The sequence below is a fragment of the Glycine soja genome, chromosome 6, assembly GCF_004193775.1.
Source record: "Glycine soja cultivar W05 chromosome 6, ASM419377v2, whole genome shotgun sequence".
NCBI lineage: Eukaryota > Viridiplantae > Streptophyta > Magnoliopsida > Fabales > Fabaceae > Glycine > Glycine soja.
The window spans coordinates 6,213,376-6,230,877 of record NC_041007.1 but is presented as its reverse complement, the minus strand read 5'-3'; the positions used below and the strand labels follow the sequence as shown (position 1 = coordinate 6,230,877).

Sequence of the window (17,502 nt, the reverse complement as noted above, 5' to 3'; positions counted from 1 at the left end):
ACTAGCTTCCATATTTTTTTTTTCTTGTTTGTAAAAGGATGTGCACTAACTTTATATACATGTATCATTTATCAGGCTAAGGTAGACCACTTTAATAGGTGTTTCATGGTGGACCAAATTTTTGAATCGTTAGATTAATCTCAATCTCATAGGTCATCCTTTACAGCATGTTTATCGTCCTTGAAGGCAATTTTCGTTTTGTAGTATTAGTTTATAACATGTTTATGTTTCTTCCAATACAAAATAAAAACACATTTTGTTATGAACTAATACAAAATGGAAATGCGTTTCCATTTTGTATTGGGAACACAGATCCCTACAAAAATAAAAATATGTTTTCATTTTGTTTCAAAATCAATGAAAATGTACCTCTGAGAAGGGTATTTTTCTTCAAAATATCGAATAATAACGCAGGAGATATATTTAGCAAAAAACAAAGTGTGCGTTTAACAATGCCCATGCAAGATTTTCTCCTGTTTTGGGCCAAGGCCCAGTTGAATTCTAATTTTTTTTGAAGTACAATAAAACAGTACAGCACCGAACGCTGTCGTTTCACCTTGGCACGCGCAGATCGCCGCACAAACCAACGTAATTTTTTTAAGCAGAGGGCATAAAAAAAAACCTGAACCCTAACGCCTTTTGGTTTCGCAATTGTAGTTTCCTCCGTTTTTCTGACACTGCATTCTCTTCCCCTTTCAAAGATTTAACCTTATTTGCTCGCAGATATGCGCGGTTACTGATTCGTCGATGGTATCTGTCGAAAAAATTCACATCGAAAGGGAACGAACACGGAAACGCCCTCGTCTCGCGTGGGACGTAGCTCCTCCCTCCGCGTCTGAGGTAAGCTTCCTTCAATTCCCTAATTCATATTAAATTAGGGTTTCTTCTTTTCATAGCTTTTTCATCGTTTATTGTAGGCACAACGGGCTCTGCCGGTGCCCGGTGATGAAGGTTTCGAAAGAAAGCATGTTTCGCCTCCGAAAAGGGACGACGATCGAGAGGGCCATTATGTCTTCAATCTTGGCGAAAATCTCACTCCTAGATGTAATTTTTTTGCAATTGCGTTTTTTTTTTTGCAATTTCGATGGATTTGGTAAATCTAACAATTTAAATTCGAGCATCATTTTTGGTGCATGCTGTCTTGCGGCAGATTTTAATCTATTCTGTTCTGTCATCACTCATGCAAGTGTTGTTGGTTGTCTTTTTTTTTTTTTCTTTTGCTTGTTTAAGCAGCTGTTTTGATATTTTCTGATTTTTTTAACAGATAAAATCCTCGGCAAGATGGGTGAAGGTTAGCGGTCAAGTGTCCTCTGAATACAAGATTTTAATTTTTTTGTCACTGTGCTTGTGTCATTCAGCATATTGCTAGTGCTGTAGGCACATTTGGTCGGGTTTTGGAATGTTGGGACCGTCAAACCAGAGAATATGTGGCTATCAAGGTAGTTAGAAGCATACGGAAATATCGGGATGCAGCAATGCTCGAGATTGATGTGCTTCAACAACTAGCGAAGAATGATAGAGGAAGCTCGCGGTATGGAACTTATGGAGTAAAATGAATATTAAAATTTGTTTTTATTGCTTATTGTAACAAGGGATGGCTAATATGTATTTCATCATGCTTATAATTTGCAGATGCGTGCAGATCAGAAATTGGTTTGATTACCGAAATCACATATGCATTGTAAGTATATTGTGCTTATAGCATTTCTTTCAATTATATAATTTACTTGATTTACCATATTCAAGGAGGTTTTTTTTTTGAGAGTTGGTACTGAGTTGGAGATGCTTTATTACTTTTTTTGAGGTGGGTAGTGTGGTAGGGGTTAATTTTGTGTCTTGTTATGAAAATGAACAAGATGCTTTGATTTTTGAATAAATCATGGTTTAGTTTTTTCTCCATGAGTATGTGCATGTCTTTGTTCTCTGTTCTGCTTCTTGCTCTTTAGGAAGGGTAGGTGATTGATCCTCATCCACGTTGCTAATGAATGAGTTGTTAAGTTCAGCTATAGTGGATTGTTTTTATATATGTCCATGTGGGTTTTATTCATGGATTTGATAACTAAGCAGAAACATTCCTTTCAATGCATTTTAATGGTGTTATCAGGTCTTTGAGAAGCTTGGACCAAGCTTATTTGATTTTCTAAAGAGAAATAAATACTGCCCATTCCCTGTGGATCTTGTTCGGGAATTTGGACGTCAGCTTTTGGAATCTGTAGCATGTCTGTGGATTATTCTTGGCCTTCAGTTTATTTCTCATGTTTCATTCTTAAGTCTCTTGCTTACAAATTAAACCATGGCTTTTTCCTTGGCCTGCTTTCTTTGTCCAGGGATGCAGTGTATCTTGGTTGTGTCTGCTTACTTTAACTTCTTTCTTGTTCTTTATCATATTCAGATATGCATGAACTACGCCTAATCCACACTGACCTAAAGCCAGAAAATATACTTCTTGTTTCCTCTGAATATGTAAAGCTCCCTAGCTATAAGGTATTTATTATTTTTGGATCCAAACATAATAATGTTTGTAGACTCAGTTATAATATATTTAAGGGTAATTATTGGATTGGTACAGAGAATTTCCTCAGATGAAATGCAATTCAGGTGCTTGCCCAAGTCTAGTGCTATTAAGCTGATTGATTTTGGTAGTACTGCATATGATAATCAGAATCATAGCTCCATTGTTTCTACAAGGCATTACAGAGCTCCCGAGATTATTCTAGGTAACTAAGTATGGTTTTGGCTGCCAAGAATGTTTACTTGTTTTTCTATTGCCCTGTGTAAGTGTGTAACATAGAAAATATATGGTGCTTGGGAACGAAAAATTATGGATGATGACTAGGAGAAGTATTTCAACCTGCCAAAAATGTTATCAATAGCTTTCAGCACTTCTCTGGACAAACTTTTCAGGACTACATGTTTGCTTTTAATTTTGTATTATCATGGACTTTTGCTGTTCAATGTATTGGCATGTCTGAGTCCTAGCATTTTTCTTTTTTATTTCATCATGCTGTGTACTTTATTATTTATTTTTTACACTATTTTATTTTGGTGCCCCTTTTGTTTCCCTTCTACTTTTATCATTTTCTACCTTTTCTTTAAGGAGATTGCTCGTTGTGACTCTTTTCTAATGTTGATGTTATGAGGTGTATTAAGAAAATCCAGTAATTTTTTTATGTAATGGTGTGCCATTTGTGAGACTCTTTGTCTATTATTTACTGGATTGAGCCTTGTCTGACTAGATGACATTAGAGACTACTGGGTCTGTAGCATATACTATACTGTGTACTCTTTAATGCATTCTCACCTGCATCTTAAATGTTTCAGGTCTAGGATGGTCATATCCATGTGATTTGTGGAGTGTTGGATGTATTCTCATCGAACTATGCTCGGTTTGTCTTCCATATCTATCAATATGTATTAGGCATGGCTTGAATATGGAACAACTAGTCTTAGTGTTCTAAATGTGGAAACTTTTGACAGGGTGAAGCATTGTTTCAGACTCATGAAAACTTGGAGCACCTGGCAATGATGGAAAGAGTTTTGGGACCTATTCCAGAGCATATGATTTGCAGGTCTAAGTAAGTAGTGAATTTATAGAACATTCTTTAAATTTCCCCTGCCAGTTTTGTTTGAGGTACATCAAGAGGCCTTCCAAGTTATGAGTCAATGACTGGGAAAGCCAAAAGCTGATTGGTTATCACTGAATATACTAAATGTAGTAACTTCTTTTTTATTCATTTGCTCTTCAATACATAGCAAGGGTGCAGAAAAATATTTCAAGCGAGGATCGCGACTAAGATGGCCTGAAGGAGCTGTTTCAAGGGAGAGCATTAGTGCAGTGAAGAAGCTTGGTCATCTTAAGGTTTGTTGTGTTTCTTACTGCCTTCCTTAATTGCTGGGTTTGAACCTTCAATCAATTAGTGCACCCCAGTGTGTGTGTGTGTGTGTATTGATATTGTAATTATAATGACCTATAATTATTCTTAATGCAGGATATTGTATCACGAAATGTGGACTCTTCAAGGTCCTCCTTGACTGAATTGTTACATGGCTTATTAACATATGATCCTACCAAACGCATTACAGCTCGCCAAGCCCTCGATCATCCCTTCTTTAGGAATCCTACTTAGGAAAACCAGATTGACCCTTGTTTTGGAATGACTTCCATTTTAAAGATTCAGTTGCACAGGCTACAGCTTTGAATGTATCCATTTCTTTATTATTTATAGCAGTGGCTCAGTGGTGTTGAAAATATATTTTAATTTTATCATTCTTTGTTTTCATTTTGTTCATTTTTCAAAACTATTATTCAACTACGTCAGTTTTTTTTTTTAAAACCCACTGTCCTTTGCATTTGGACGGGCGGTTTGTTCACGGTTTAGGGGAGCACAAGAATTATGGTGTGCTGCAGTAGGCGAAGCCTAAAAAATATGAGAAAATATGGTAACCAGGGATCGCAATTTTATCCAACCTAGGGTAAATACTTTTTTAATGGGGAGTAAGGGATTTACTTGCAAAATTAAATGAGAATGTTTGAGGATGAGTATTGTAGTATCAACCCTTGTCCTATATCCCCACTTGTGCGTGCACACATAAATTAAAATATTTTTTATATAATATTGAAGAGAAGATATTTCATGTATAGCATATTGAACAATTATGATATTAAAGAAATTTTCAATATTTTTAATAATAAAATATTACAAGCATAAACAACTAAAAGTAGATAGATAGTATGACGACCAGTGGATCCGAAAATCTTATAAAAGGCGTGTCTTATAAAAGGCGTTGAATATTTTTTTCTCTTGTAGTTATTTAAATGTCTAACTTTTAATAAATAATAATTTAAAAAATTACTATTTTACACATAAAATTAAAATTAATTTTATATTAATTGATAATAACCTTAATTATTATTATAATAACAACAAACAATTAATTTTACACTAATTATCATTTTAATTATTTCAATAAAACAACAAATTAACATTAATAATTATTATAATAATAACATACAAAATTAATTATATACCAATTAACTTAAAAATATATATGTATATAAATAAAAAATTCAAGAGGAGGGGTGGGGCTGAAGTTGCCCCCCTCTAAATCCATATGGCATCCATCAAACGAGGGTGTTAAATTTTCAGGTTCAGTTCACCAGTAATCTCCACACGAACATAAACCGTTCTCAAATCTGTGAAACCTATTTGCATCTCTCACCACAAATACAATCTTCAAAACCTTTGACAAACCTTTTATGAATACATGACAATCCCCACAAACCCTCAAGTTCTTGAAAATCCTAATCACTCTTTGACCTTTTAGTTTTCGTCCACGTCTAACCAAAACCAACCCAATAGCCAATTTCTCACTATGAACCCTCAAACTCTCCATCTTCGACTCCTCTTCAACATCATGCAATGAAAATTTTACGCTATGAACATAGCCCATTTCTTCCTTCACCCTCTTCTCCATTTCTTTCAACACTTCATGAATTTCCCCTATGAGAGATGCATGCCATCTCCATTGTAGAAAATGTGGATTTCCTTGTCCATCTCTACCCAACTACGTCCTGCCACTTTCTTCAATCCCTTTCTCTTCACGGTTTCTCTTATTTTCTCACTCTCTTTCCAATACCCTGCATCAGCATAGATGTTTGACATCATGGCATGGTTAGCATGATTATTACCATCCATTCTCAAAAGTATCTCTCTCCCACTTGTTTCCCCATTTTCACATCTCCATGCATTCTACAAACACTAAGCAATGTTTGCCATATGCCCACATTTGGCTTTAGGGGCATTTTCCCAATGAGATCCTTTGCTTCCTTTAAGCGTCCACCTCGTCCAAGAAGATCAACCACGCAATCATGATGCTCTACTTGCGGTTTGATCTTCTGGTGGCTACATAAACTGGAGAAGTATTTTTTACCTTCTTTGATGAGGCCAGAATGGCTGCAAGCTGAGAGCACAGCCTAGCCAAGTAAGTCACACTGCCTTATTCCCTATACCGTGTTTCCCATAACCAGTGATCATAACAGTCCATGAGACCACATTTCTTGGTAGCATCTCTCTGAAGAGTGCATCTGCCTCATCTGTTAATCCGCATTGCATGTACATATCCAAAACTGAATTAGCCACTGACATTTCCAATAAACCATAAGGGACTTTGATGGTATAAGCATGCATTTGCTTCCCTTGCTCTACAAGGGCAAAATCAGCAAATACACCCATGAGACTCGAGAGCACAAACCCATCCATTCTATATCTGCTTTCTCTCAACTCCCTAAACAAGTCCATGGCTTCTGTCAAATTATCTTCCTGTGCATAACCAAGAATTACTGTGCTCCGAGACATCATACTCTTCACTTCAATTCGATCGAACACCCTCCTAGCTTCGGCCATGCGCCTGCATTTGACGTAAATATCAACCAGAGCACCTGCAACAGCTGATTGAGCCAAGTAAGGAAACCCATGTTTAATTAAGGCAGCATGGATTTGCATTCCTTCTCCTACTGCACCAGCACAACTACACGCCTTTAATGAGCTTGAATACGTGTATCGATCAGGAACTTCTCCCTTCTCTTGCATTTCACGAAATAGATTCAAAGCCTCTTCACCATTTCTTTCGTTGCTATACCCAGCAATCATTGCATTCCAGCTTATAACATTTCTCACTGGCAAAGTGTTAAACATTTGTCCTGCCTCACCAACCATACCACACTTGGAGTACATGTTGATCATAGAATTGCCCACAACGGGTACCCAATCAAAATTAGATTTTGCACAAACCCCAGGAATTTGCAACTCGTGGAAGGTGTGAACTCATTCGGCTTAACATCTGAACGACCCATTTAAACAAACAATAGCAAAGGGGTTTTAGCATCACCATTTTGCAGGTACCCACACATGAGACCCGTCCAAGACACTACATTTCTTTCGGGCATTCGATCAAACACCATACAAACGAAATCCACGGTTCCACATTTTGCGTACATGTCTATAAGATCATTGCTCAAAATCAAATCTCTCCGAAATCCTAGTTTCTCCACAGCCCCATGTACTTGCTTTCCCTGGTCAAGCAAACGATGCTTCGAACACTTACTCAGAATCGTACTCAATAGTCGACTCACACTCATCGATGGGAGTAAGAGAGTTAGAAAACCGTTTCGTCACCACCCTGAGAAACTGTCCGAAGATTGCAGAACTGAAGAAGATTCACGCACACATCGTGAAGCTGTCACTGTCGCAGAGCAACTTCCTGGTCACCAAAATGTTGGATCTATGCGATAACTTGAGTCACGTGGATTATGCGACCATGATATTCCAACAACTAGAAAACCCCAACGTGTTCTCTTACAACGCAATAATCAGAACCTACACCCATAATCACAAGCATCCTCTGGCAATTACTGTGTTCAATCAAATGCTGACAACGAAATCAGCATCGCCAGACAAATTCACGTTCCCGTTTGTGATAAAGTCCTGTGCGGGTCTTCTTTGTCGTCGTCTAGGGCAGCAAGTTCACGCGCACGTGTGCAAATTCGGACCCAAGACGCATGCAATAACGGAGAACGCGCTGATTGACATGTACACGAAATGTGGCGATATGAGTGGTGCGTACCAAGTGTATGAGGAAATGACTGAGCGAGACGCGGTTTCTTGGAATAGTTTAATCTCGGGGCACGTGAGGTTGGGGCAGATGAAGAGTGCGAGGGAAGTGTTTGATGAAATGCCTTGTAGGACTATTGTGTCTTGGACGACTATGATTAATGGGTATGCTAGAGGAGGGTGTTATGCTGATGCCTTGGGGATTTTTCGCGAGATGCAAGTGGTGGGTATTGAGCCTGATGAGATTAGTGTCATATCTGTTCTGCCGGCTTGTGCGCAGCTTGGGGCTCTGGAGGTTGGGAAGTGGATTCACAAGTACTCTGAGAAAAGTGGGTTTTTGAAGAATGCTGGTGTGTTTAATGCACTGGTTGAAATGTATGCTAAGTGTGGTTGCATTGATGAAGCGTGGGGTTTGTTTAATCAGATGATTGAGAAAGATGTGATTTCTTGGAGTACCATGATTGGGGGACTAGCTAATCATGGAAAAGGGTATGCGGCAATTCGAGTTTTTGAAGATATGCAGAAAGCAGGAGTGACTCCTAATGGAGTAACATTTGTTGGTGTTTTGTCAGCTTGTGCTCATGCAGGGTTGTGGAATGAGGGGTTGAGATATTTTGATGTTATGAGGGTGGATTATCATCTAGAGCCACAGATTGAGCATTATGGTTGCCTAGTTGATCTTCTAGGACGCTCGGGACAGGTTGAGCAGGCTCTGGACACAATATTGAAGATGCCGATGCAACCGGATTCAAGGACATGGAACTCTTTGTTGAGCTCTTGCAGGATTCATCACAATCTTGAGATTGCTGTTGTTGCTATGGAACAACTTTTAAAGCTTGAGCCTGAAGAATCTGGAAACTATGTTTTGCTTGCTAACATATATGCGAAACTTGACAAGTGGGAAGGTGTATCAAATGTTAGGAAACTAATAAGAAGCAAGAGGATAAAGAAAACCCCTGGGTGTAGCTTGATCGAGGTTAACAACTTGGTTCAAGAATTTGTATCGGGTGACGATTCAAAGCCCTTTTCACAAGAAGTGTTTTGGATCCTAAAAGGGCTGACATTACACCAAATTAGAACCAAAGACTTCATAGAATTTGTCGAAGATGCAGGCCAATTTTATAGTAAATTTATTTAGTTTAAGATTTATCTCTTTGTCCTCCAGTTTAGTGAGTTTGCACAACTAAATTTAATTGCTTTAACCAGAAAATTTCACACTCGTATTGATATCACATTCGACCTAACCAAAACTGTCACCGTGAAAAATAAAATGGTTGAATCCTGAAATACACTCTCCATTAATTAGTGTGGATTCTGTGGGCAGCTGCGGTATGGAACATTTGGCTTTTTAGAAACCAGTGTGTTTAAGGCAGTGGATAAGTGTACTCTTATACAAAAGATTGCGTTCTCTGCCTGGTCTTGGATGAGGGGATATCTTGAGTCCTTTAATTGTTCGACTAATCAATGCCTAGCGTGTCCAGGGATATCTGTTTTGTTGCGTGAAGTCATAGTTGTTTGGTTGGGAAAATTTGACACAAGCTATCAGATTCTCACATTATGCTGCAGCAAGGGGGTTGAGTTGGGTATGATGGGGTGGTGTTATTGGTGATCTGTGCGTTGGATATTTATTTATTTATTTACATGCATGGGCTTTCTTGAGCAGTATTGGTTTTGTTTTCAGTTTCGTAGGTTATCTCGGGTTGGTGTTATGCAAAACAGTGGTTATTTTTTGTTATTTCATAGGGTTATAGTTATGTAGGGAAAGTTGTTGTCATGGTAGGAACTTCCTTCCCTGCTTATAACATGGTCCCCTTGTGCTTGTATTTGATGGGTATCTCTTTTACACCGTTTTTATTATATACTTTTTATTTGCTGATATAAAAAAACAAACAAAACACTCTCCATTATAGTTTTGCTTTCAAAATCGAATAATTTCAGTTAAACATGAAAATAAGCACATAGCAAATAAAAGATGGCAAAGGCCATGTGATCCTAATGAAGCCAATCGTATACCAGTAAAGTAAACAGATCAATCCAATGCTTAGCATGCAACAAGCATTTTTTAATTTTAATTTGCAGCGCACTAGATTAGGCAGCAGAAATCTAGGATGCTTGATCCGATGGTACAATGCGTCTGAATATAGCCTGGAAAGTTTGTCCCCCATTTCTAGCAACCTTTTGGCCTTCTTCAGTAGCAGAACTTAAAAGCTTCACAACTGCATCTGCTTCAAGTTCTTTATCAGTCAAAGCTTCGAACATGCGGTGATTCTCCAGACAAGACTTCATCCAGTACCCAAGCTCTTCTACGTCTGTTATTGTGTATATAATTCCACCAACCTCGAGAACATAAGCATACTCATCTAGCAAGAATGGACTGATAACCCTACGGCGATGATTCTTCTCTTTAAAATGAGGATCAGGAAACAAGAAAAACATCTTTGAGAGCGTTCCTTTCTCAAAGTAATTGGGAATATACTTCATGGAGTTAGTTCGTACCACAGAAACATTTTGGTATTGACCTGGATTTGCTACCCTTAAAGATAAAATTCGTTCCTTGACGTACTCAGTCACTTTGTCTCTAAGTTCCATTCCAATCATCAATGTTTCTGGGAACAGAGTGGAAAGACTTATGAGCAGCCCTCCAAAACCACAACCAACATCAGCAAACTGGATCTTTTTGAAAGTATCAGCTTGACCAGACGAGGGCAATAACTGAGGGTAATGGAGGGAATAGTCAACATGGCTGGGTGAAATTGGCACAGGGAAGTGAGAGTCACTCAGCGGATTGCTGTGTGCTCGTGCTCGATAGAAGCGCTTTCGAGGCAATCCAGTTGACTTGCTGATAGTTGGATTTACCTCAGTCTTAGACATGTCTCTTTATTCAAACTGCAGGCAGTATAGTAAAAGTCAGAATCTTCAGAATAAAGAAGATATGCTGATGATTGAAAGAGAAACATATATATAGTTTATTAAAACTGTAACACAAATACAAGGCAAAAAACTTGTGAGAATGTGAGCTATCAAGGTTCCACTACTTTTCATGCCATTGATTTTTAATCAGGCATCGTGGTGTACACGTTGCTAAGACATTAATATCAAGATTGAATACTGAAGTTAACGGAAACTAATTTCATCTAACCTACTAATACATTAAAGTATGTCACAAGTCTGATTGCCAAGTTCCATTGTCTTCATAAATTGGTCATTTTAAATTTTTCAGATTCAGAATAAGGTTGGATTTGTTCAATCACAATAATGACACTTGGTATTACACTATCACGTTGCTAACTAAAATTTGTCTTGTCTCATTAACAATCGGGAAGGTAACATTGGAAAGAAAATAACAAAAAGACATGGACCTCTTCGTGCTGCAACTTCTGAAGTACTCAAATTTCTTTAGCAGATATCATAAGTTGAAAACTTGAAATCATACTGCCCCATGAAGGAATATCCTCATTATTACAAGTTGAATGTCCATATACACATTTAAAAGCATACATCTGTCACAAATTTGTTAATTTCTGACTGAGGTGTGGATTGAATGGCAAAGTAAGAGTTCCTGCTAATACATGAACACAATATTATCTTCCAGAAAGAAAGCAATAACATGTACACTTGCTTTGAGGACGCTTGAATAGTCATAATTATTAAGACCAAAAATATACTACAATTAGATAGATGTAGATGGTCAACCACAACTGATTTTCTGATTCTTAGACTCTAGAATTCCTCAACACCACAAATTACAAAGAAACCATCTTGGTTCCAATGCTATTAATAGTACCATGCTGTTATAGTAATTTATTGTTAATAAAAAAAAAATTGGATGACTACATCAATGAACTTTGAAGAATCAAAATGTATTTTGGTATTTCCTACCTATGGCATAGCACAGACAAATAGACAATTATTGATTTTTGTATTAATTACTTTATAATTCATATATAAAAATCTGGAGTATACAGTATACTATTGTTTAATAACAAAATTATAAGTTTATCAAATACTAAATAGAGGAACAAAATAACAGATTATGTGTATATTTTCGAAATAATTAAGAACTAGATGACAGTAATTTTAGTAAACGATAGTTGAATAACGCAAGTTTGTGGTGTAGGAATTATGGCGAGCACCTGGTGTGCACACCGTTTTACATGACATTCCACACAGTGAAACATCACAGACGTGATTCGTAAACAAACGTCAAACTTACCCTATATTAAACCCAAAAAGAAAAAGAACCGTAATCGATTTACTACAGAGAACAATCGATCACAATAAAAATAAATATATATAAATCATTAAAAAAAAAAAAAAGCACGAAGAAGGCGTTTGGGATTAATCAGGTTACCTAACAGAGAGAATCCTGGAGAAAACTATTGAATTCTTCGATACTGATTCTGAATTCTGTGACTTTGCTGAGGCTCTACAAGTAGCGGTTGTAGCAGCAACGAAACGAAGAAAGGTAAAACCGAAACAGAAGCAGGCTTTGAATTGTTGAAGCAGAAGTGAAGGAGGGAATTGTGTAGGTTTTCTTTGTGCACCCTACAAATTGCTGGTACACCGGCACAACATACGCAATTCCAATTTTATCCTTATGTAAAACTGATGCAAATTACAAATCCATAAGCCCAATACGGACTGTGGCTTATAGATTGACAATTAATTTTAATCTAATAATTAATTTTTTTACATATATAAATTGTAAATAAAAATCATAGATTTAACAAAAATTTATATTTGTAAAAAAATATATTATTAACATAAATCTATTAATATATTTGTTGACCTTATTATAATTAATTTTGATTTAATAATGTATTTTCTTTACATATATAAATTTTTATTAAACCTATGATTTTTATTTAGAATTTACATATATAAAAAAATTAATTATTAGATCAAAATTAATTGTAACAAAATTTATTATCTAAATTTACATATGCATTTAATATACATTAAAAATTTTAGTGTTATATATAACGATATTAATTATTTTATAAAATAATTGGCTTATCTGCTCAATTGGTTAGAGTGTCGTGCTAATAGTACAAAAGTCACATGTTTAATCCTTGCACGAGAAATTAATTTTAAATTAATTCTTAAAATATATATTTTTTTAAAAAAATTAAAAAAATCATATGGACCCCTCTATAAGCCCAATATGGATTGCCGCTTACAGGTTGACAATCTATAAGTCCAGTATCCATATCAGTTTTAAGGAAGGATAAAATTAGAATTGTGTGTGTTGTGTTGGGTGTACCATCAATTCTGGGTGCACAAGAAAAACCTGAATTGTGTTTGGGTTCATTACACTTGGCCTGCTTCAACCTGGGCCCAAAATATTTGTGTTCTTGAGCCTCAAAAAGTAAAACACAACAAAGAAAGTAAAAAATAAGAAATGGTTCAAACGTTTTTTTTTTTCCAAAATTCCGATGAATTTCATAAAAATAGGACAGCCAATTTAATTTTTCCTTTCATTAATATTGCTTGCACGCATAAAAATAATTAAAGATGAAAAAATTGCCATGGGAACTATTTTCCCCCCTCCTTTCCTTTATTTAAGTTTAAATTTAAGGATTAAATATCATCACCGAGAAAAGAAACACCGTGAAAAGGAGAAAAATAAAATAAAAGATAAATGTCTCCACTAATTTCTTAAATTTCTCATACATACATATATATATATATATATATATATATATATAATAAATCGGTAAATGACCTTGTTCATATAAATTTTTAATGCAAAGTAAAATATTAGTAAAAATCAAAATTTTGAGTTTTGGCTTTCCTAACTTAGTTACATCGAAAGAGAGATTTTTTAAGTGTTCAAAATGAGATAATCATCTAATTTTTTTAATTGTCATTTATATTTATATTTTAAAAAAAGTTATGTTATATTCTTAATGTTATAAATTTATATATGAGTATTGTTCTCACTCTCTAAAATGTCTGGATTCCTCATTGCATATAACATTATATCATATGTAATCTTTTATTAAAGCTTGTAATATTTACTTCGAACTGGGATCCACTCTTTTTTATTCTTTTTTATATTTACAGAAGGAAAAAATTCCGTGTATATATATATATATATATATATATATATATATATATATATATAATTTTAAATACATTTTTCGTTCCTAAAATTTAATACTTTTTTATTTTTGTTCATGTAAAAAAATTGTTTTAATCCTTAATTATAAAATGTGTTTATTTTATTTTTTTTATTCTTAAAAAGCTTTAAATAATACTTTGAACAATAAAAAAATATTTTTAACAATAAAAAACATTATCTAAAATATTTTAAGAATAAAAAATAAAGCAAACATATTTTGTAAGGATTACATTTTTTTTTACAAAAACAAAAATGAAAAAATTATTAAATTGCAGGAACGTATTTAAAATATGTAAGGTTTTCTGTAAGACCTGAAAGGCAGCATATATCTCAGTGTTGTCAACTCTTGTTTTCCTTCTTCTCTCACTCCTTTTTTTTTTTTCCTTGTTTCGGAAACGTGTATATACACAAATGTGAAATATCTGTTTAATAATTAACTTGCTGATATTCAAATACAAAATCCTAGTTCATGTTAGTTGTACTCTTTCTGCAATATTGTCATATATAAATCTGAAATCACCATGCCATCACCTATAAAATCGGACGCACATATATATAATGCTGGATTTGTATTGGAGTGTAATGAGCATAAGTACATTTGCTACCCTCTTGTCCAAGTAAACGATATATAGCAAAATTGAATTTCAACATGTCTTCATGTATATTGTATGCAAGAGTCATGACCTTTAGTTAACATGCGTGTCATATGCGAAAAGCAAATTAGCTAGCGATTTAGATTGATTTGTCAGTGTACTAATTTATATTTTGCAGCCCTATCTTAATTTGATCACTTTCGTCAACGGTAGGTCTGTTATGATGTGAACTCAAAAATAGTCAAAGGTTTAGCATTACACGCTTTAAGTCTTCAAATTACAAGTGTGTGAATCATTTTTTATCTCTATATATGTTCAGGATACACCTTGGTAATCTTAGTATAGACATTTTTTTTTTTACGTGAAATATATAACTTAAAAGATTTCAGTTATTCGGATGGATATTTTGCAAGAATATTGTTAAAAGATCCTAGCAGCTTTACTCCCAATACAAGGCTATAATAGTGTTATATCATTATTGTGTATAAATTTTTATTTTTGCTGAATCTGATCAAGGTTAAAAACCTATAGAAATAAAAAGAAAAAAAAAAACTATATCTTGTAAAGTGAATGTCCTATCTTTTTTTTTTCCTGAAATCCCAGCTACTTCTAATTATTATATGTTGTTGCTAATGTTTCATCACAAAATAGATTAATCATCCTAAAAAAAATGGTTATGCCAGAATCAGATGTCATATTTATGTCATTCGTTCACGATTCTAGAATAAATAGACAAGAACGATAACGAATAGACCGGGGATAGCCTACTTGTGCTTCACTTAAGCTAACATATACATACATCACTATTTTGAAAATAAAAATATATGTGATTTAGCTAAATAACAGACAAACATGTCTTTAATTAAGCTTCAAATATACTCTGTACGTTCTAATGAAAATGCAAGCTAGCTATTATGGTTTTACACTATCAAACAATTTCCATATCTAACATTGCCTCTAGCTTGTCTTACACTTTTTTGTTCATTTGTTCTATACATGTCGGTATAACTTAAGGTATATATAAATATATTTTAAAATTTTATGGGTAAAATATGTTTTTCATTCTTTAACTTTGCAAATTTTATTTTTAGTCTTTAAACAAAATTTTGTCTAGCTAATCTTAGTCCTTATACTCTTCTCTGTTAATTATATTGAAACTCACAAATGAAAACAATATTTCCTAAATGATTAATTCACGTTAATGAGCTTTAATATGACCATGTTATAAATTATAATATTTTCAAACAAAAGAAAAATCCACATTAATTTGTTTTGGCTACTTTGTCAACTGTTGGACATTGCAGGATATTGACAGAAATGAAAAAACATCTCAGATATGTTATTTTGCTTGTTTAATCTGGGACCTTTGGCAAGTGGAAGTGACAACTAATAGATGTCGGCTAATCTAAATTGAACTGTGTACATAGACTTAATTATAGGAGTAAAAATCCAAAATTAAAGCATTTGAGAGGTTGTGGACCTCTGTCATGAATTGGATTACCATATTTGATGAATGACATTGTTGTCTAAGTCTAACAACCCTTTTTTTTCCCTTACCCATTAGTTCAAACACCAAATCAAATAGAAAAATTAGGTAATAAGAATTCTTTTTAATTTGCCAGAATCTTCATCAGAATACGTACATATAAATTATTATTTGTGTGTTTATTTTTACGTATACAAACTACTGAAATGTAAATTTGCTCTACAACTATAAATTATTTCTCCTCCGTTTTGATACATCAAAACTCGTGTTAACAAATTCACAAACCTAGCCTAAACGGATGAGCGATCACCGTTAATTAGTCCATCACTTGAGTTGTTTAGTAAGTATTCTTGATTCATAACAAAATCCAGCTGTGTGTTTATTTTTACTCTACTCAATCAAATACCAATGGACACAATAATAAGTACATTTCGTACCATTCCATTAAGATATCATCTTAATTTAATTAGCTTTTGTTTCTTGAAACGACTTTGTCAATACTAATGGTTAAGTGGTTGACGTGCATTTGTCACGAAAGAGGAAGAAGCGAAGAAGTAAAGAATTACCCTAACTCTAAATGTGTGACAGACCGGTTATATATATGCCTGTTATCTTACTTGTCAAGCACTTCAGAATAAAATAAATCAAGAAATATGAAAAAACTGCAACCAATAAGTCATTCCATACTTAATATAATAATCAAGCTAGTTTAATACATCAATCAGAAATACATATATAACTGATGTTGAAATAATTATAGCTAACTAGGATGCAGGAAAAGAAAAAAAAAAAGGATATTGACGTCCCATATAATTTTTTTTCCAAAGAGGATACAAAATATATATTCAAAAGGGCATAGTTGTATGGACAGAAAGATTTACATAATGAAACCTAGAGGAATGTATAAAAGAAACAGTAAAACTTGATATACTAAAAATTACGTTACGAAGTCTAGTCCTCTTTACGTTTCCTTTCTTTTACAGATGATATATATACATAGAAAACACTGTGCATTCATGGAAGCTAACCCAACCTTTACTAGCTATAGCTAGCAGTTTAGAGTTTAGCTGTAAAATTTTGCATAATCTTAAAAAATCACCTTTTAACAAACTTATTAAAAAAAATAATTAATTATTAAAATTTCGATTAGCGCTTATCAAGATCAGCAATTTAAGAGGGGGGGGGGGGGGGGGGTTTCTTCATTTTTTCATTTTTTTCTTGAAATTTATACTGGAAATAGGAAATGAAAATAATAAATCATCAAAATTATTTGCACTATTTCTTATAAAAAAATTCTGAAAATAGAAAACAAAGTAAAAAAAAAATCCCTTGAACTTTTGTTTTAGTTTACACGTGTTCACTTTGTTTTTTTATATATATATATATATTAAAAAAAAAAACTGGACATCTGACATGCGGTGATATATATACCAGCAGCAAGCCTCTACAACATATTTAAAAGGACACTTATCTTAATTATATCGATTCACAGTCAAAGCCAATTAATTTTTGATTTATTATCCAAAGTAAAATTTCCTCCACAGTTCACATATTGTTAAATCATGTCATTAATGCCACTAGCTAGAAGAGTCTCGGTAATTAAGAAAATTATCATGTGGCATCATGAATTTAATCATAATTTGGTCATTAGTTAAATATACTCCCCACGTCACCCGCACATAAAAACCA

The 17,502-nt window shown here is 34.2% G+C and overlaps 3 protein-coding genes and 1 pseudogene across 6 annotated transcripts; 2 read left to right on the top strand and 2 right to left on the bottom strand.

Annotated features, from left to right (window-relative positions):
* The first annotated feature begins 610 nt into the window (after positions 1–610).
* On the top strand, positions 611–4,267 carry LOC114415100 (serine/threonine-protein kinase AFC3-like). 3 transcript variants are annotated; one of them, XM_028379628.1, is made up of 12 exons: positions 611–840; positions 918–1,044; positions 1,265–1,291; positions 1,378–1,531; positions 1,633–1,681; positions 2,105–2,219; positions 2,393–2,484; positions 2,570–2,717; positions 3,322–3,386; positions 3,478–3,575; positions 3,754–3,859; positions 3,990–4,267. In XM_028379628.1, the coding sequence occupies exons 1-12, from the start codon at positions 748–750 to the stop codon at positions 4,125–4,127; spliced, it is 1,212 nt and encodes a 403-aa protein (XP_028235429.1). In that variant the 5' UTR covers positions 611–747; the 3' UTR covers positions 4,128–4,267. The 3 variants fall into 3 exon arrangements, with proteins under 3 accessions (XP_028235429.1, XP_028235431.1, XP_028235430.1); XM_028379630.1 differs by lacking the exon at positions 2,105–2,219 and having other exon boundaries at positions 616–840; positions 3,990–4,223; XM_028379629.1 differs by lacking the exon at positions 2,105–2,219 and having other exon boundaries at positions 616–840; positions 1,265–1,531; positions 3,990–4,223.
* An 855-nt stretch (positions 4,268–5,122) lies between these two features.
* LOC114415096 lies at positions 5,123–7,168 on the bottom strand (annotated as a pseudogene).
* On the top strand, positions 7,118–8,767 carry LOC114415097 (pentatricopeptide repeat-containing protein At2g20540). The gene has a single exon (XM_028379625.1). It carries the CDS (start codon positions 7,141–7,143, stop codon positions 8,746–8,748), a length of 1,608 nt encoding a protein of 535 aa, XP_028235426.1. The 5' UTR covers positions 7,118–7,140; the 3' UTR covers positions 8,749–8,767.
* Positions 8,768–9,506: 739 nt separating this feature from the next.
* LOC114415098 (tRNA (guanine-N(7)-)-methyltransferase-like) lies at positions 9,507–12,104 on the bottom strand. Of its 2 annotated transcripts, XM_028379626.1 has the most exons (3): positions 11,962–12,097; positions 10,970–11,169; positions 9,507–10,496 (listed from the first exon to the last, which is right to left on the bottom strand). In XM_028379626.1, the coding sequence occupies exon 3, from the start codon at positions 10,479–10,481 to the stop codon at positions 9,714–9,716; it is 768 nt and encodes a 255-aa protein (XP_028235427.1). In that variant the 5' UTR covers positions 10,482–10,496; positions 10,970–11,169; positions 11,962–12,097; the 3' UTR covers positions 9,507–9,713. The 2 variants fall into 2 exon arrangements, with proteins under 2 accessions (XP_028235427.1, XP_028235428.1); XM_028379627.1 differs by lacking the exon at positions 10,970–11,169 and having other exon boundaries at positions 11,962–12,104.
* Between the last annotated feature and the right edge of the window lie 5,398 nt (positions 12,105–17,502).

Excerpts from the sequence above, each read along its gene's own strand:
- LOC114415100 (XM_028379628.1), top strand. The coding sequence starts at position 748 with ATGGTATCTGTCGAAAAAATTCACATCGAAAGGGAACGAACACGGAAA. Across the intron at positions 3,576-3,753 it reads CATATGATTTGCAGGTCTAA|CAAGGGTGCAGAAAAATATT; the intron begins GTAAGTAGTGAA and ends TTCAATACATAG. Across the intron at positions 3,860-3,989 it reads AGAAGCTTGGTCATCTTAAG|GATATTGTATCACGAAATGT; the intron begins GTTTGTTGTGTT and ends TTCTTAATGCAG.
- LOC114415097 (XM_028379625.1), top strand. The coding sequence starts at position 7,141 with ATGGGAGTAAGAGAGTTAGAAAACCGTTTCGTCACCACCCTGAGAAAC.
- LOC114415098 (XM_028379627.1), bottom strand. The coding sequence starts at position 10,481 with ATGTCTAAGACTGAGGTAAATCCAACTATCAGCAAGTCAACTGGATTG.